Raw genomic sequence first — 20,121 nt, 5'->3', positions numbered from 1 at the left:
TTTTATCTTTTCTGTAATAAGCTAAATACACTGAGCTTCCTAAAGCTTTTTACTTGAAAACATATTTCCTGTGCATCATATTACTCTTGTAAATATTTTTGAAACCTTTTCCAATTTTTCAGCACCCTTTCTGAAATGTGGACATCAAATCTGGACACAGAATTCTGTTCATTATCTCATAAATACCACCTTGATAGTTCTACTTGATACTTTCCTTATTACATGCATCACAGAACCATATTTGCTCTTGTAACCATAGCACTCCACTAGGAAGCTCACATTCACTAGGTTATACGCTATGGCCCCTAGATCTTTTCAGTGTCAGTCTTCCAGTGTTACTATTTTCTATTGATACATTCTATTGTGGCCATCCTATAAACTTTACCAAAAAACCTTGTGTGTGACTGTATTAAAATTAAATTCAAGCACTTCCACCTTCCCAAGCAATCCATTTCACTAAGATATATGAAGATCTAATGGACCTGTCATTACGTGTGCCTCCAACAATTTCATTGTTATGAGCACATTTTATGATTCAACAATAACTTTATGCTTTGTTCTATGCCCTAAATAAAAATATTGATTAGAACTGGGCCAAGAACATATTCCTGAGTGATCTCAAGGAAAATGTACCTTTGAATGATAATCCCCTACATTTTACAATCTTTTATGAGACCTAACAACCCCTGTTAATCTATTTAACAGGTACTGAAACATTTTTCTATAATCATAAAATTAAAAATCAGGCCTAGGCACTAAGTGTTTGCTTTTAAGAAAGGAACAACACACATGCAACAGGTTACTAACAGTATGTTTCTCTTGCTGACAAAGTATTCCATTTAACTGCTCACAAAGTATATGAATTGATTATTTTACCAGGGCTGCTGTACAGCTTAGGGAACCTTAAAGATAAAGCTCTGGGGGGAATGTGACTTAAGCTACTGGAACCTAAGTTCACTGAAACTCCAGCATGTTATATCTCAAGTTAATATAACATATTCTGAGTGCAAATCATGCCACTTTGTTTTTCTGTAACAGTGAGGTACTGTGCATTATGAAAGTACGCTTATCTCTGAAGTAATAACTGGATATATCACACTATCTCAGTGCACTGAAAAACCTTAGATTTAGAATGGATGAGACCCTAGCAGACTGAATATTAGTTTGAATTTGGCCATCAAAAGAGCCATGCAACTATGATTCAACAGAAAAACTACACAGGTTTCTTATTTAGGGCTTTCAGTTTTAACAAGCCATTAAAAGAAGAAATAGGAAGGAGAATTTATATATAGATTTGCCAAGTTGTCTGCAAGCTCTGGATTAATATATCCAACTGAACCATTTCCCATATGGTTATGCATGTTTCGGATGCTTTGGCTTATAAAATTAATTTCCTAGACCAGCAGCCTAAGAAACTTTTCAGGCTGTCAGCCAGAAAAACCCAGATCCAACTGGAGGCAAACTGACTCTAGGACCTGGCTGCCGCTGTCACCTCTCCCCATCATGGCACAGAAGGAAGTGACCACCATTAAATGCTCCTGAAGCCCCACATAACAGGGGCCAGATTCAAGAGCTCCATGGGCTGGATGCAGCAGATGGGCTTCAGGTTGCTGACCCCTGCTCTAGACTGCAGATTATATGATCCAAACAAATTCATTTAAACTATAATTTTAAAATTATGTACTTATTGCAACACAAGTTTTGTTTTGAAATGGTCCACAACTCAGGATCATGCAGCTGATGGCATTTCATTCCTTTGGAATTAAAGACGTCTGCATGTTAGTCACTGAATCAACTCTGTACAAATACAAAATCTGTCAGCGTGGGCTACTTAATGTGAAATCTACTACATCTCCTCTAACAGCAAAGCTGACACTAACTCCCATAGACGGATATTGGCATAAAACTTTTGAACAGCTGCTCCTTTTTACTTAAATGAATTGGAGATTTAATGCGTGGTCACTGCTGGCTCTTCAGTCACTGACACAGCATGTCAGAATTTACAGCTGCAAGGCACCAAAGTATAATGCATTACCATGAGGAGTACGTGACCTGTCCAGCAGAAAGAGCTGCTAAAATCCAATTACTTTTTGATGTAGTGTCTCAAGGGGGTACATACCTAGCAGGTCAAAAAGAATTTTCATTATATTTTATCCAGCTTTTTTTTTTTTTTTTTTTTTTTTATATATAAAGCCTAAAACATGGAATTGAATTTTTATAAGCTGACTCTCCACCTATGCAGATATGGAAGGCAATCAGTGAGGCTCTGTAGAGATCTGTCCATCTGATTTTGAATGAAGGATTAGCATTTTCAACATATTCTGCCAATATTTCTGCCAAGGAAATGCCAATGACTTTTTCCACACCTGCAAAGCAACCACTGTGCCAGGTACTGAATCCAGATAGCTTGCAAATGCATCCATTTTTTCACACTGTGGGACAAATTACAGTGATTCTACCAAACAAATTCTTTGAGGTGTAGGGTAAGAAAAAGAACATTGAAGAGATCCCATGGACAAAATGGATTGATTTAAAGAACACAGTAGTTAGCAAATCAAAAAATATACAATATGCTACTTACTAAGTCATTCATATTTGTCTGGCTAGCTGGATTAATTTCTTCCAGAAACTCCAAGACATAAAACGTGTATCTGTCCATAAGGTGAACTCCAATCCCAAGATCAGGCTGATGCTTAAAAACAAACACACATACTCACTGAACAGTGTAAAGGGAAAATGGTATTTGACAATGGAAACACAGCAAAATAGCATCAGTAAGTGTAAAGCCTGTATACTGTATTTACTCAAAATTACGAAAAGGTTTTTCCCCCAATCAACATGGGGGGAAAAGGTCCTCGTCTTAGATTCAAATATACGTTTTGGGGGAAGTTGGAGGCTCCTGCAGCAAATGCTGCAACCCTGAGCCCGGAATCAGAGTTGGAGCCACAGCTGCAGCCCCCTCCTCTCTCTGCAGCCTCTGTTTCCCACTGCCACTTACCTCGTCTCACAGCTCCAGCTCCTCCTGGGGTCCCATTCCAGTACAGAGCATGTCCTGCCTCTGGCCCCAGCCTGCCACACAGCAGCATCTCTGGGGCCAGGGCTAAAACTGCTGTGTGGCTGGGCTGGTGCCAGTGGCAGCATCTGCTTTATATTCCCTGCCCCTGGCTAGAGCAAAGCCCAAGCATGAGTCTGAGCTGCAGGGAAAAGTGATCGGGGGGTGGGGAGGGAAGAGAGAGGTGGCTAGGGATGCAAACAAGGGAAGGGGCAGGAAACAGAGGGTACAAGTACAGGAAGGGAAATGGGAGGGGGGACAAATGGAAGGAATGTAAGGTGCAGTGGGGGGAAGAGGGTACAGGCACCACAGTGGCAAGTGTGGGGTGCACAGACACTGGGGGGGGGGAAGGCCAGGTGACAACAGGAAGAGGCAGGCCACTTAACCCCCACTCCGCCTTCCCCACTCCTGTTCTTTCTCCTGCTGCGGGGGGGAACAAACTTGAGACAACCCTCCAAAAATTAGACCCTAGACAAGAAAAATTATTACAAATTTATACATTTGTATGTCTAGAATCTAATTATTGGAGGATCATCTTTAATTCTTTGATTCAAGTAAACAGGATACTCCTTTTATGCTTCATCAAATTATCAACAGCATGCAAGGAAAACTACTAGCTCTGAAAGGATATACTTACACATGAATCTATATACTGTGCATTATATTCACCTTTTGAAATTATACTCTGGTTAGTCCTGTGTTTGCCAGGAAACAAGGAACCCCTATTTCCTTAATGCACAAATGCCAAATTACATTTGCATGCTGCTAGTAGTATTCCTGAATCAAGATATGGGGAGGAAAGCCTGCTGGTCTGTGAGTACCACTTGGCTTCTGGTACAGGGGGACCACCTGTGGTAGGCACGTGATCAGAGCCCTGATCCCTCACCCCTCTTAGGGTCTGGCACAAAGTACTGCAGGCAAAGTGAACAGTGCACATTTCACCTTCCACTGGCAGCGGGAAAGCTCTTATACAGCATGTCCCCCTTACACATCACACCAGCATTCCCCCAGACCTTCTGCCTGTGTCTGTCCTCAAAGACTTCCTGACCTGCCGCTGGAGATCTCCATCTTGACCATGGACACCACCACCAAAATGTAAAGGGATCCTTCTCCCCCACTATCCCTTTATATTTCAGGCCTGACTAATGTTACTCGGGTTGTGGGTATTCACCACCTTTGAGCATTAACCAAGTTATTGAATAAAATATTCTTTTGAAACGTGTCCTCTCTCAGCCTGTGTCCAAAAAAAGGCAGCTAAAGCCAACCACTGGTGAAAGGAAGGCAACTACCATCTGTCCTCAAACACAGTATATTCTGTACAACGAGTCATACTTTTCTATTGTTACATACTTGCAAAGATACTTCTTAATTGTGTTAATTCATTTTTTTTACATTTGAAGTGGAAGATTCACCACCAAGTAGGAGAGTGATGTGCATTAGTCTGGCCCTGGGGCATTCTGACAGAGTGGTCAAGTAGTTTCACTATGGTGCCAGAGGCAAGAGATCTTCAAGACTTGCTCCAGACTCATACCACAGGTGGTCCCCAATTAACTCAGCTAGAAGTGGAGACCTCATCAGGCAGGCTGAAGAGCCAAGGGTGGCCAGAAACAATGCTAGCCACATCACACTCATGTGTGCAGTTTGGCTTTAAAAAAAAAAGGCATTAAACATACTAGCTCAGTGCTTAGATTAGCTTGGTTAATGTCATCCTAATTCTTTGGGGCAACACAACAGAACAAGAGAAAAGTACAGATGTTAATGACTCAAGGAAGTGATAATTTGGAGCACAGCTTCATATACTTAAGCAGTTGAGGGAGATTTTCAGAGAGACAAATAGGCCTCATCATCCTAGATCCCTTGAACACTGAAAATATCAAAACAGATACTTACTGAAAGTGAATCTTCTCCTACTTGGCTACTAGCCAAGGCCATTATATTAGGAGAATAAAATCGTTCATACATGGATGCTCCTTGACAAGTATCAATAATGAACAGCAATTCATTGTACCTGAAAGAAATAAAACAGGTTCATGCTCATTCAGCCCCAGACTGTGATTTCATTCATACATTTTACTGTGTAGTTACCATAATATTTGGGAGAGATCCAAGTGACTGCACAGTTTGAGCACTTTGTATTTAACATTAAGTGCGTGCAATTGTTGATTCAAGTAACTCATTTAAGTGGCTGTAATATTTTCTCCTCCAGGAGAAGGGAGAGTTGCAACTTTATGAATATCCAATTACTAAAACAGTTTGAAAAATGTTTGCATTTTAAATCACAATTATAAAGAAAGAAGGAAAACAAACGGCATTACTATCCTTCACTATCAAATTGTGCTGTGTTAACAAGAATTGAGCAGACAAGTGAAAGTCACCAAGCCAAATATTATGTTCATTCATTAAATATAGAATTTAATCTCTGCTATTTAATGTGCACTTTTTTTTACCTTCTTTTCTGCCACATCTGCTCAAAGGCATCAGCAAGTTCTACGTTAGTAATTTCTTCAGAATCCTGAAATTTCAAGAAACCATTTCCGCCATGACCTAGTTGAAAAATCATAAGCTAAATAACCATACAGGTTAAAGAATAGTATATAATACATAAAACATTCCGAGCTATTGACTTTCTGAGAAAAGACAAAATACTGAAAAAAAAGAGGACAGTATATTTATAGTCTAAGACAGCGTTTCTCAACCTGTAGGTCATGATCCAAAAGTGGGTTGCAAGAATATATGAAAGGGTTGCAAACAAACTTAAAAAATGGATTCTCCTTTAAAGGAAAAAAAAATGTTTTCAGGCTGGTAGAGTTCCAGCCTGCAAGGGGCTGCTTGGGGCTAATGGGAGGAGGGTGATCAGGCAGAGGGCACTACATGCACGCGGCTCCCAAGCAGCATGGAGAGCAGCTCCCACAGCTTCCCACAAGCAAGGCTATGGGGGGGTGGGGAACAGACAATATGTCAGGGGGGCAGGGAGGCACAGGCAACACTGCCCACCACCCCACCTCCTCTCCAAGCTAAAGCCACCGTCTGAGGGGAGCAGCAGTGGCAGCTAGGCCATAGCGGTGGGGTACAGCCATGCCCTGGCAGCTGGCCCCAGAAGGTGAGGGCAGTGCATCCCCTCTCTGCCCCCACCTTGTCTGTTACTCCCATGCTGCTGACAGCGTGGCTGGCACAGGGGTCCTGGCAGCAATGAGTCTCGCTGCTCTACTCTGCCCTCCCGTGCCGAGTCCTACCTGCTGCAGCGCGAACACGACTCCTACCCATGCCAGTCCAGCCAGGCTGCAGCTGCATGCCTGCTGTTGGAGGACACATCTGAGGGGGCATATGCCCCTCACCAAGCCCCACACCCTCCCCCCATCCCACACACCCACCCCTTGCTCCACACACTGGGAGGCTGGGGCCTGTGGGTAGGGAGCAGTGGGTCAGGCGTGAGGGGCACCAGCAGGGCCAGGAGGTGTTTTCTACTTTAACTGTTTACTGGGTCGGGACTGGCCATCGATGTTTACAAATGGGTCCTGGTACAAAAAAGGTTGAGAAACACTGGTCTAAGAGTGGGATCAGCTGATTAACTATATACATACTGCCCATAAAATGCTGAAAATTTTTGCTTTACTGAGTATTTCAGATTTATTTTGCCACCTGATGAAATTTCATTCTTACTAATCATACTTTATTATCGAGCAACAAAATCATAAATTACATATGTAAACCTGTTATTACCAGTCATATATATTAGGATATTGCTCTTGTCATCAGAAAGAAGACGCTTGGATCGAGGTGTGCTTGGTGGGATTCTCCCTGTTAATACACGCAAGAAGTTCTCGACAGTAACCTACACGTGTAAAAAGGAAATAATTTCTAACTATCACCAAGGATGTATGCAACTCTCCTACATTATTCCATAAAATAACAGCCCCCCAAAATACATGCTACAGCTAATAAAGCACACTAAAAAATGGCATAACTTGCATTACCATATTTTTCCTGTTCAAGGTTTTATTGCATTATTACTATTACCCTATTAAGATGAACCTGTTACTTGATATAATTGTTTTCAAAGTTAATAAAACACACATCTATAGCCTCTCTAATCCTCTAAACACATATTCAGTGATTTGAACACCTGTCACATTGTACAGCTTTGCTCTATAAAACTACTTATATATTCATAAAATTTCCCATATTAGTACGTTACCATGGAAAACTTATTAATAAATACGACAAAGCTCCAATATCCTCTACAATAGAGGCAAGAAAAACATTCCTGTGGCACAGGCTTTTAAACGATCAGATGTGGTCCATCTGGACAGCAATCATAAACCATTCCATAAATCGTCAGAACCACTTGTTCTGAATACAGATTTTAAAAAGCTCAAAAACGCTAGCAATGAATTCACAATCATGACAACTATCATGATAACATAAAGAACCTAATCTTTGCACATCTGCTTTATACACTCATAACCATATTAAAAATAAGTCAGAATTCAACACTATCTAGTGTAAACTCTAGGAATTAAATTAGGCGTGGTTTTCTAACATATATTATATGGGAATATTTTTGCTTTATCAATCATTTTATTTTGTACCACTACTTAAAATCCCAGGAACTGCAGTCTAAGCAAAGACATGCTAGGAAACAGAGAAAAAGAAGTATTTTTTGAAAATAAGAATAAAGTGAAATGTAGCATATATTTTCCTTCAACAGTTATTTTAAAGTAAGTAGTAAATGATTACTTGCAGAAATGTATGCTTTAAATTTTGAAAAGAATAAACATTTACATTAGACCCTGCTTGCACACATAGCCATGCTTAATCTAAAGCAGAAGAATAACTCCACTCAATTAAACTGAATGGATCATGTTCTTAAACACACACGTATGTTTTTGCAAGACTGGATAATGAGCTTGTCATTTTGCTTAAAGACTGTGGATGGCAATTTAATAATATTTTTGTATTATAAACATATAGATCCTTAGTATATAGCAGATGATCCTTCTATAGTAGAAGAACACATCCTTTAAAATAAACTAGTGTTTTGTTATAGTTTTATAATTTAGAAAGATGTATAGGGTTAGAATGAAACTTAATTTTTTCATTAGAAATCAATTGATAATTTTTATATACACACATATATTGATAATTATTAAGGGGCTAATGCAAAGGTCCATAAGAAGAACTGAGACTTAGATAAGATCTTAAACCAACATTACAGACAAATTTTTGGTTTGTCAAATGAAGCACTGTGACCTCATAGCTTCTATAATCCACTTCCACATCATCTCCATAGACATTTAGCTCCATGTTTTTGTGGCTAAATACAGTTGCTGGCTTAGGGTTCCGGGAGTTGCATGCCATATCATCTGCTAGCATCAGGACGATGTGACTGGGAAAAATAAAAAACATTTCAGAAGGAAAGCTGTAGGCAATATTGATCCAATATTGATTTTGTTTATGAAAACAAAATTCTAAAAAAGAAAGAAAATTGTATTGGTTATAAGAGATGTCTTTCCCTGTTTGGTGTCCACCACCACAACAAAGCTACCAAATAAACATACAACCCATGTTACAATATTTTTCTTTGGTTAACATCAGCAAAAAAGAACAGTAAATTGACTTAATGAGGATTTTCTTTATTTACACTAGCCTATTCCAATATAAAGCCTTCTTATTGGTATTGAAAACAGAAGGTTTTAAAAGTGACTATGGAAAAGGCAGATGGGCATATATACTTCTCATTTACTTAGATAAGCGCATAAACTGTATGTACACAGAATTTGTCAAACAACAATACAAGACATTAGGTTAAAGGATCATTATTAGGCCTACCATCTGGTATCAGGGTTTGGAAGACTCAGTAATGCTCTACCAAAAAGACATATAGAAATGACTAATTACATAATACTGGGGGAAAACTTTTCCCCACACAGACTTTGAATAGAGGTACATGTTAAATTACTATGCATATTTATCACAATGTGAGAGATTTAAAAATATATGCAAAATATGTATCCACATGCAAAAATGTGTCACTGTATACAAAATTTTACCTGAACTGCTGCCACTGTCATCCTCTTAGAGGAATGCCATGTTGCCCCCAATTCACTAGGAAAGAATTGGATGAGGCCAAGCTTTCTGCAGTGCTAAGAACTCTGTGTAATGTTCCCAGAAGTCACAGTACCACAGGGCTGGAATGTTCATCCAGTCCAGTTTCACTCTCAAAGCAGGAACATCCCTAAATCATCCCAGACAAAAGTTTGTCTAACCTGTACTTAAAAACTTAGTGATGGAGATCCCACAGCCTCCATAGGAAATCTGTCCCAGTACTTAACCACCCACATAACTAGAAAGTTTCTCCAACTATTCAAATGCAAAAGTTCCTTTTGTTCATTTACACATATGGAAACAGGACTGGGGGCTGAGCCTAGGGCTCCATCCCTTTCAGAGCAGTGTCCAGTGAGCAGAATCAGACAGCCTACATGTATGCAAAACACTTGTCTGCACACAACCACTTGTATGTTATTTTAAAGTGTACACTCATTCAAGCTAGGCTAACTGAAGAGCAGTAACTCAAGTGTAGATATTTTGAGTTAACTCTGCAGTAACCACGTATCTTAAATGATACAAGGTGCTACACTCTGAACATGAACCAAACTTACCCCTCCCGGCATTTGTCTGTACTGCTAATTTAATACAACTGATGCACTGTAAACCTAAATTAAAACATCCCCTCACTTCCTCCAAGCCCAGGGGCTTCTGACTCCTGATCCAATATCTATCCACTGAAAAGGTTTCAAACACTCAAGTCCACTATTAATGCCATAGGACTTTTCAAAACAGCAGCAATATTTAAAACAATTTCTCTCTCTATGCCCAATCCAATGGGCACAGCAAGCTTAACAATACAAAGAACAGTGATAAATGGGTATATGCCTTCTTATAGGCAATATTATTCATTGGGTAAACCAGCACAGGTGTAGACACGGTGGATATTTTCCTTTATTTAAAAAAAAACAAAAACAAATGTACACATACATACCTTTGTATTAAGCATGACTAAGCACACTGTTTACATAATACAACTTGGACCAAAATAAACCCATCTATCCTACACAAATAAAGAATTTAAAGCCTCCTCCCCCAGCAAAGACCCACAGAAGTGGCACAACAAACCTAGGAAACTTCCACAGCATTAGAGAAAAGGGAGATATCAGGGGGTCCCAAGGAAAACTGTCAATATTCTACCCTGACTATGGGGATACCAAATTCAATTTTACAAAGAGACACGCTTCAGCCTGAGAACAGCATAGCTATCCCACCAAGCCACATTACCATCAGCCACATCAGCTATAGCAGTACCTCTAAAAAAGCATTTAGCAAGGGGTAATGCTCAAAGTCACATTGCTCTCATTGCTTTGTTTTCCTTATGGCATTTTCTCCTGCTTCTAAAAGGAGTGTTCTTCATTAAGCAGGTGTTCCCTACATGCCTCCCCTGACCTACAGATCCTGAATTTAGCATAAATGCTCCCTGGACCCTTTATAAGCCTGGAGAAGCAGACGCCCATTCTTTGTTTCTTCTGCTTTGGGGCTTTTTCCTAAATAAACAAGAATTATTCTTCCCGCATGAAGCTTTGGCAAAGCAAGAAATAAAAAGGGCAGTGATCTGTTGCTTTCTACAGACCTGAAATATGCCCGGCAACAGATTAAGGCTACTTATGCAGAACCATCCAACAGTAGACAGATATTCCAGGCAACAGACCAATATCAGACTGCCTGTTTTGATACAAAGCATGGGTAAGATATGAAAAGGTTTCCCAAACAATTAGTTTGTGTGAAAAATCAATGTACACCTAGGATTCTTTCATCCTTCTCCAACTTTGTCTGATTTCCTTTACAGAAATTTTTTAAAAATGTATGCTTGCCCAGGCTGGCCTATTTCTAGTCACACCAAGTAGAGACAGCATGGAAATTTTAATTCTAGATTCCTTTATCTTTATGCTTGTCAAGAATAAGAATATTTGTATTTTCAAGGAATTATAGTATAACCAGTTCTTTCCCTTATGCATTGGCTTAATGAAGTTGGACCTCAACTAAAACTCTGAAAAAATTATACATAACAAGCAGGTAGAATATGAAAAATTTTGAGCTTTATAAAGATAACAATGTCTTCCACTAAAAAGCAGCTCTTGCTGTTAAACCTTAAGTAGAGATATGATATTTGTAACACAGTGTGACAAGTAGCTAGGTGGAGCCAACAGTAAGTGAAGCCAACATTATGTTTCTTCAACCATAAGCTGTGATAAAAGAAAGTCTTATCTCCACTGTTTTTACACCATGAGTAACTAAACAGTGCCTGTCAGTTATCCTGTCACTAAAATATCACTCCTAATGCCCTCCCTCCCATCCTCACCTTTTTTTTTTTTGGTCAGCAAAAATAGAGTAAGATATTGGTCTCCAAGGCACTGGCTCTTGGATACTATCCTACGCAGGACAGCTGCTCTATGCTCTTCAGCCAGGTGATCCAGCTTAGTAAAATGTTCAAGGTAAAATTTGAACACCAATCCAAGATTCAGACTTCTTTAGAAACAGAAGTTCTCACATCAATCTCTATCAAGCGGTATTTTTTTAAAATGAGACTCTTATATATAATTCCTAGAGGAAACAGAAGAAACTTTGGTTTCTGGCACACATTGCATTTGTCAAGTGTTATATACAAGTATCACTCAATTCATAACATGCCAAATGTTATACCAGTTTATCCCCAGCCACAAAGAAGTTACTCAGTGAACAGCAACTCTGTGGCACAGAAATCTCCCATGGTAATTTTAACGTGCGGCCAGTAGGCATGTTACAGTTTGTCATGCAATATTAGCATGCAGTGCACAGTAAATGTAACATCTGCCAGAGGCCTAGGAGAACAGACATAACTCTACTGGTATCAGGGAATACTGATACAAGCTATTACAATGCAACTGGAACTCTTTTTGATTCTATAGCAATACAGGAGTATTGAAATAAATTCAGCTTTAACCCCGATGCATTCATGCTCCAAGTCAGGATAATCTAGCTTACTTGCATCACTACAGAATCCTGCAGTCCTCTTATAAACTAGCTAAAAAGCATGCTTGTCTATATCCCAAGTTCCATTCATCACACTTAAAAAAAAAAAAAAATGCCATTTATATGGTCTAGTCTCCAGTAGGTCACTTCCAGGCTACCAGCTTCAGCCAACTGGTGGGCTCATTAATCCAGCTTTTGGATTGCCTTGTTATCTAAAACAGTTTGGATAGCAAGGCAACACAAACAAGTGTGCTGAATGAAAAGAGAGTCCTCCCCAGGCAAAGCTTTAACTTTTTACAATTTGACAGCAACCCACACAGTCAGCCTATAAACCAAAAGAATCAAATGTAGGACAAAATGAGGCCAAAAAGGAAGTTACATAAAAGTCATATGCTAAAAGATTATTGCATACTCACTGAAAAACACTTCTTCACATCGCCCATGTGAGCTACATCGCTAAAGGCTGATCTCTTAGAGGATCCTACTGCTTAAAGGGGGAATGTTTGTCTTTGTATTATACTTAATTCACCACGGTATTACATCCACAGAACAGAGAGATGCTGACTTGCACCCACATCCAAAAAAAAATTAGGTGTCACAACAAAGAATGGTGCAACCCCTAACTTTCAGATGCAACTGGCTCTTGTAACAGAACCCACAACACTGAATTAGATGTCTAGTTTCCATTTATAAGACCTAGGGAAAGTTAGGCACCTCAGACTAGGTTCTGTAAATATCAGCAGGTATCTTTTAAATCCCATCCCTTACTGGATCTTAGGCACCAGACTCCACTCAAAATTCACAGCTTGGAGCATACATCTAACAGCAGACACACAAGCCCTTTCTTTCAGGTGCCACTATTTTTTAAACGTGGATGCTGAAGATGACATGAGGATGGCTACTGCCCTCTTCTCCCCACTTGTATAATAGTGGAGTGACTGGGAAACTCAACCATGTTGCAAGAGACCTGGACTTAATTCCCTCCTTTGCCAAAGGGAATTTAAACCTACATCTTCCACCTCCCATTAGGACAGATTAACTATTAGACTATAAGCTACGTCTTTGCTGTAGGAGCTGTTCTTATCTGTTTCAAAGAATGAAAGATTGTCTGGGCCAAAGCAACTAAGAACAAGAGTGAGCATGACTTTGACCAGATGATAAAGGAACTCCCCTGGAAGAGAGAAGATATGGGTTTGAATCTACTCTGGCAAAAGACGATATGAAACCTGAGTTTGGGTGAGTATTCTCACTCAAATGTATAAAAGCAAAAGGCTACAGCAATACCACTGTTTTCCTGCTCTGGCCATGCTTTAGAAGTAAGGGGTAACCACTGATGCACCTGTGCAGAGCCTGATCCATTAGGCATACTCCAAGAATATCTGCTGAAGTGAACGCTCCTCAACAGAGGCTGATGAAGAAATGCCTAGTTTACAAAACCCAGTAGAATTTGTGCATGACAGAGGTACCAAGCTGTTCATCCATCCCTGCCAACACTGAAGAGCTCCCAAACATGCCCAAACGCAAACCATTAGACATCAGGGGAGCTTCACTGCCAAAAACTGAGGAAGTCTTGGACTTTAGGCACCTCCAGAATTGGGCAGCAGCTGGGCAGAAGTTCCAATGACAGTAATTTTGAACTCAGACATCAGTTCCTAAAAATGACACTTTACTGTCTATGCTTTTTGCAGATGTACCCCTAAATGCAATACCAACTTTTATAGAATAAAATAAACATTTTCTTTTCAGGGTCAGCCATAGTAGCGATGTCTTAGTCTGAACTAACAGCACTGTGATTTCCAAATGAGTCAAAGGGAGTTAAAAATCTAATTCCTATTGACATTCAATGAGTCTTTGGCACCTACCTTGTTGAGGCCTAGTCTACATGCTTTTGCACTAGTGTACGTATTTACCAAGAGCTACCCCACATACAGGCTCTGAAGTGGATACAGTTAAACTAGGACAGAGGCATCTTACATGAGGCACCAGTCTAGATTAGTCCCCAACACACGGGCATGAGAAGTGTGTACCATTTCTGTTATACAGCTCTCTCTATAGCAGGATAGTTGAAGAGTCTCTAGCTCCTTTGTTTGAAAATCTCCCCTCCCACCAAAAAAGGTATTTTGCAAAACACCTTTTAATACATATGAACATCTTTGACTAACACTATTTTAGAGGTACTCATTCTAGTTGATTGTTCTCAATTTAGCTGAAGCCCAGTACTTGCACAGGATTTTGCGTTGCTAATTAAATGAACTGTTCCCTAATCAAAAGGCATATTAAAAGGACATTAATTATTCTGGAAATTAAGTTAGAGTATAGTAAAAGTTACTGAGTCATGCTTTCAATTCTGAATGCATTTTACTGGTCTTCTCACATTCTGCTTTTCCATTTAGACAGGAGATCTATTCAGTAACCAGTTAGATTCACAACTTTTGAACTAATTATCCACTTCTCTATGGAAGCATCATGGTATGCAATTTGTTCCTCTTCCTTTCCAATAATATTGTTCTAATCATCATAAAAAATAATGAGATTAAGTCTTTGCTTTAGATCTTTTACCTAATTATGCCAGAAAGAGATCAGAATTTATATCTTTTCAGAAAATAAGTTGGAACTTTGTTTTAATATCACAATTTAAAGCAAATTCTCTTACCTATCAGGAATACCTAGCCTCTTGACACTTCTGTAAACGGAAAGGGTGTTTGCCACATGACGATAGTTAAACCAGAATCTAGAGGTGCACACCTTTTAACATGTAAAGAAGAAATAAATCCTTATTAAAAATATAAACGATGCATTCTTGATAGTACATATATATCAGTAGCTATAGCTACGATGCTATGAAACAAGTGAAACAACAAAGAGTGCTTAGCAACAAGAAACTGATGACACAAGTAATACAAACCATTTCTGTAGAAAAAGCTTTTATCTACCTTGAAAATAGATGTTGACAGGCTGAGCTGCAGATAAAACATTCATTAAAGGCTAGAAAAGGACAAAAAATGCACTGTACGGAATAATCTCAAAATGCTTAACTGATGAGCTGCCTTATTTAACATAACTTCTCCATTTCAAATGCATCCAAGTCTGAGACTGCCTCTTTGAAAGAACGTGCACATGGATAAATACAAGAGCCACAAACAAAAGAAGGAAAAGAATTGCTAAATTGGTTTTATTTAGGAGTCAAATGCATCAAAGTTAGAGCTGGGCAATAATCAGAATTTGAGGGTAAACTCTCAAAAAAAATTCACAATGTTCAGACTGCAGCCTTTCAGTTTGCAAATACCATCAACAACCAAAATGTCAGCAAGTTTAAATACTGCTAGTTAAGCAACTAAAAGATAAGCGACAAGAGAAGTGGTCAGAAACAACAATTGCATCCTATAACAGAAGATTAACAGCATAACAGAGATTAAGAAAATACAAATATCAATGGCCTGGATATACCTAGGGAAAGAATCTTTCAGGTACCTGGGCAATATTAGAGCTTGAAGTCCATTCCGTAAATAAGAGGAAGCTCATATTTTTAAGTTTGTATCTTGCAACTCTCAGTAATAAGATTAAAACAAAACTAAAAAGGCAACTTAAAAAAAAAAAAAATTCATCTAAGTCCCACTCAACAGCGTTCAGGGCTGCTCCCAAGACATCGCCTCTACTAAACCACTATTCTCTGGTGTACTGCGAGGCCAGAGCTTATTGTGCTGGCAACAGAGTTAAGACCAGGAGGGAAGGTGGACAGGCACATCCTGAGCTGCTTCTGAATATTTTATCCAAGGAGTTTAACTAGCTTAGAAGCTGCTGAACTCTGACCTCAGACACTGGCAGAATTGTAACCTTAAGGCCTTAACACCCTATGGTCTCTAGCATGACCAGTAAAATTTACAAGAGTAACCAGCTGTTTAGCACAGCAAATACCTTCAGACTGACCAACCCAAAAGACATTTATGAAGTTAAAGGTGCTAGAATAGCACTGCACAATTATGAAGTGGAAAAGGGAACACCCAGCCTAAGTTCAGTAAGATCCTGAAACAAAAACTGTATACCCAGAAGACTTAACCAGAAGCAAGATACCTGTTAGTTTAAGAAAATCAATAAAAAAGAGTATTTGTGGTAGATGTTTATGATCAACTAAATGACCATCTTTTGAAGAGGCAATTCTAAATTACTTTCTATTATTCAAAAAATATTGACAGAAGATAGTTAAACAGACTTTTGATTATCAAGTACTTGCCTTTGTTTTATAAAGCTAGTTACAAACTGCCCAAAAAACAATACAAGCCAATAACAAAATAATAATATTTATCCTTTTGCAAGCATCTAAGGTGCATACTGTATTCAAATACTACAATAATCTTTTTTCTAATACTTCATGATGGATGTTAACACCCCAGTTTTATACATAAAAAAGGGGCATAGCTAGTAAACCTAGAGACTGACATACTGAGCGATTTGGAAGAACAAATAGTAGAGAATCTGGGTCCAAATAACTTGCTCAAGATTGCAAGGGCAATCAGTGGCTAAGAAAGGAGTAGAAAGCAGATCTCCTTACACCTTAAAGCACAAGAACTTTTCTGCTCCTTACATTATTACAAGTTTATATCATATGTACTTAATAAAAAGCCCACAACAACCTGTAGTTTTTCTCTTTGAGAATTGAAGACAGATTTTTAATATTAATAAAATTACGCAAAGAGAAAAATCTATTTTTCTTTTACTGAATGCTTTAATTTTGCTAAATTTAGTACTCAGTGTTTGTCTACATTTTAAGGAAAACTGACAGCTTAACACTTACCAGAACTGCCCAGTTGTTTGTATGCCCACTTTTAAAAAACTGCTCTACTTGATCCTGCAAAAAAAGGAAAACATTTGAGGAACACATGTGCAGAATGGTTTAGGGGGAAAAAAATGGGATACCATACTTTGTTGATCCTACAAAATGTAAAACGTTAATCTTATATCACTCTTTTCATTCGGCCTTAAACTCAAATAACAAAAAAGCGTACTTGATGCCTCAATACCTGAGGAGACTATTCATTCTATTTAATTTTGGCTGTTTCATCAGAATGTTACACGACCCTGGGACTAGACCTAACACAACTATATACATCTTAGTATTGGGTAAAGTCAGAAACACTATCGATACAGAAGAACAAAAGCAGTTAAATTAATTGAGGAGGTTTTCATGGAAAGAGAGAGGCAGCAAACAAGAAAGGAGAGAATTAGAAGTGAAAGACGCTGCACTCTGCCCAAGAAAACAGGATCTGGGAATAACTAGTTACATCCAGAATCTTTCCATTTAAAAAGTACAGATTTCCCTTGATTTATGCGGTACATGAGTTCCCAGAGAATGGCATATAAAACAAATGCATAAAGCAAACCCACTTTACAATGTAATAAACAGGGATAGGTTCCCATGGTGGTGAGGGAGGGAAGGAAGGAGTGAGGCTGGGACTAGGGAAGGGGCAGGGGGAGGGGTGCCACTCTAGGGGCTGCACAAGGCAGTGAAGCAGAGGGAACAAAGCGTCACTCACCCCAGCCCAAACTGCAGTGGCCTCGGGAGCAGCTGGCGTCAGCTGCCTGCAGCCACTTGGCCTGCACCGTGCTCCACCTGCCCCCCACCCTGCACCTGAGCTCCGCTTGGCCACACTCACCTCTACTCCTGGGCTGCACCATGCCCTGGTGCAGGCAGGTGGTGTTGGCTGCTCCCAGGGTTGGTTCAGCCAGCTGGGGTGAGTGCAGACAAGCGGAGCCCCGGCTGGCCCAGCACTCACCCCAGCCCCAGGAGGGGCTGACACCAGCTGCCTGTAGCAGCTGGCTGCACTGTGCCCCAAACCTCCTGGGCTCTGCTCTGGTTTCAGCCACTCCCAGGGCTGTTGCAGCTGGGGTTGGGGACCAGCAGAGTCCCGGGGGGGGGGGCAGGGGTTGAGGCATGGTGTAGCCCAGCTGGTGTCCACTGCTCCTGGGGCTGGGGTGAGTGCCGTGCCCTGTGCCATGCCGCCCAGGGTTCCCTTTGACCGCACTCACTCCAGGGCACAGTGCAGCCTAGGAGCAGAGGTGAGTGTGGACAAGCGGAGCCCAGGCACGGGAGGACAGTCAGAGAACAGTACAGCCCAGCAGCTGCAGGCAGCTGGCGCCAGCCGCTCCCAGGGCTGCTGCAGCCGGGGCTGAGGTGAGTGGGACCATGGCCCTTTCCCCTCTCCCCACAGACTTACCTGCCTGGGGAGGTGGTCTATGCTGATTGCATACGAGTGAATTTACCTCATATGTAACAAATTACGGGTCTAAATACGCTCATTGCATAACAGTGAAGTCACATATAAAGAACCTGCATAACACTTCTCAAGTAGTTAAAAGATGGTCCCACATGTCATCTGGTTTCAGGCTAAAAACCAAAGCTGAAGTGTGATTTAAACATTCAGAACATTTTCTGGGTAACATAATGATGAGTGGGAGAAAAGTAGAATAGGCTCCATTATTTTTTTTTTTAATTGCATACATCGTTCTATTTCAGAAGATGCTCCAAGCACTGAAATGCCTCCTGAGGCCTCAAAGCTTGGATGAATTTCTCCCTTTCATTCTCCCCCATTTCTTTAAATAGCAGATTGAAATGTACCAAATATATTTTCCTATCTGCTTGAAAGTAAAAACCAGATTATACTAAACCTTCTAGTTTAAAAATATAAAAGTACCTGTACTGGTGACAGCTGTCTTTTATGTAATCCATATTATCCACAGTTCAAAATGTGTTACAAAGAGAAAAATAAACATTATTACCCCCCATTTTACAATGAGTAACCTGGTTCACATGGAAGGGATGAAATCTACCTGCGATCACAAACAAAACCAGGGATACTACAGGGAACAAGCCTGAATTTCCTGACTCTTAAAACACACTAAACTTCCCAAAAGTGACCGATTGCGATTAACGTTCTCCACATAACCCAGATGCAAACACCAGGAAATTACTGGTAAAAACAGAGGTATACTAAACTGCACTTCCAGCAGTAAATAATCTTGCAGCCTTGAATGGCAACTCTACGAGGTTCTAAAATTAAGCATATTTAAAATGCTGTTTAGTAATTCCATTAGCTACTTTGTCACACCCTATTCACCTTGTTAACTAGGTGTCATAGAAGTCATTGGACAAAGAAAGTTATTTTCTACTTTACCAAAACATTAATAAATACAGGGCTCAGACAACAAAGGGAAGTTGGATTTAATGCCTCTGCTTGTTTAGGAAATATCTTTTTTTTTTTCTTTTTTTTTTAAACAAGACAGGAAGCGACTCCCGATTGAGAGGCAGCACTGGATTAAATGTTTTAATGCATGAAAGCGGCAGCTCCAAAAAAGAGGCATGAAAACAAAAATGCCCGTGAGCTGCCTGGGCTGAGGGGGCAGAACAACGGCGCCGGTGCTTGCAGGCCCGCGGGAACGGCTCGGCGTGACGGCGCCGAGCAGGAGACCCGGGCGGGTTCAGACTGAGCCCGGATCCCGGCCGGCCCTAACCCCTGCAGAGCCGCGGCCAGCAGCACAGGCTGCGCCTCAGCCCGGGGAGCAGGCCCCGCGGAGCACGGGCCGGGAGCGCGCGTACCTGCGGGGCCAGCGCCGCGGCCAGGCTACAGCACGCCAGGAGCAGGGCGGGCAGGCGGCGCGGTGCGCGGGCCCGGGCAGCGGCCATACTCCCGGCGGCGCGGTAGGAGGGGCCACGCAAGGCCGCGCCGCCAACCCGCGAGCAGCGAGGGCCGGGCCCGCCTCCCGGCCGCCGCCTCCCCGCCCTGCCGCACCCGGCCGTGCTCCGCGATAGAAAACAGGTTGAAAACCACCGCCGTAGCCTGCCTAGCTTTTTGCAAAAAAAATTTCTTTAATGGCAAGCTTGCAGGCACAAGCACCCTTCCTCAGGCACGGGATTGTGAAAGTCCTCCTGGGTAGACATGAAAGTTCATATTTCATAGGGGCGGTAAACTCTCCTGTTCAGAGCAGTGCGTTTCACTGGCGGTGCGTGCGGGTGC

At 40.8% G+C, this 20,121-nt stretch overlaps 1 protein-coding gene across 4 annotated transcripts in view; it reads right to left on the bottom strand.

Moving 5' to 3' along the window:
* PIGK (phosphatidylinositol glycan anchor biosynthesis class K) overlaps positions 1–20,121 on the bottom strand; it is a 136,506-nt gene that overhangs the window by 114,595 nt on the left and 1,790 nt on the right. For 2 of the 4 annotated variants that reach the window (XM_019531247.1, XM_019531246.1), the window contains exons 1-8: positions 19,704–19,814; positions 16,905–16,958; positions 14,766–14,857; positions 8,303–8,438; positions 6,773–6,884; positions 5,500–5,596; positions 4,943–5,060; positions 2,582–2,692 (exon numbers count right to left, since the gene is read on the bottom strand). In XM_019531247.1, the coding sequence (XP_019386792.1) occupies positions 2,582–2,692; positions 4,943–5,060; positions 5,500–5,596; positions 6,773–6,884; positions 8,303–8,438; positions 14,766–14,857; positions 16,905–16,958; positions 19,704–19,790 (807 nt within the window). In that variant the 5' untranslated portion in view covers positions 19,791–19,814. Of the gene's footprint in view, positions 1–2,581; positions 2,693–4,942; positions 5,061–5,499; positions 5,597–6,772; positions 6,885–8,302; positions 8,439–14,765; positions 14,858–16,904; positions 16,959–19,703; positions 19,815–20,121 lie in introns of those variants that run through there. The other 2 variants (XM_019531244.1, XM_019531245.1) reach the window with 2 other exon arrangements.

The sequence above is a fragment of the Crocodylus porosus genome, unplaced genomic scaffold, assembly GCF_001723895.1.
Source record: "Crocodylus porosus isolate Cpor-Errol unplaced genomic scaffold, CroPor_comp1, whole genome shotgun sequence".
Classification (NCBI taxonomy): Eukaryota; Metazoa; Chordata; order Crocodylia; family Crocodylidae; genus Crocodylus; species Crocodylus porosus.
Note: the sequence above shows the minus strand (reverse complement) of the source record. Positions and strands in the feature narration are given on the sequence as shown.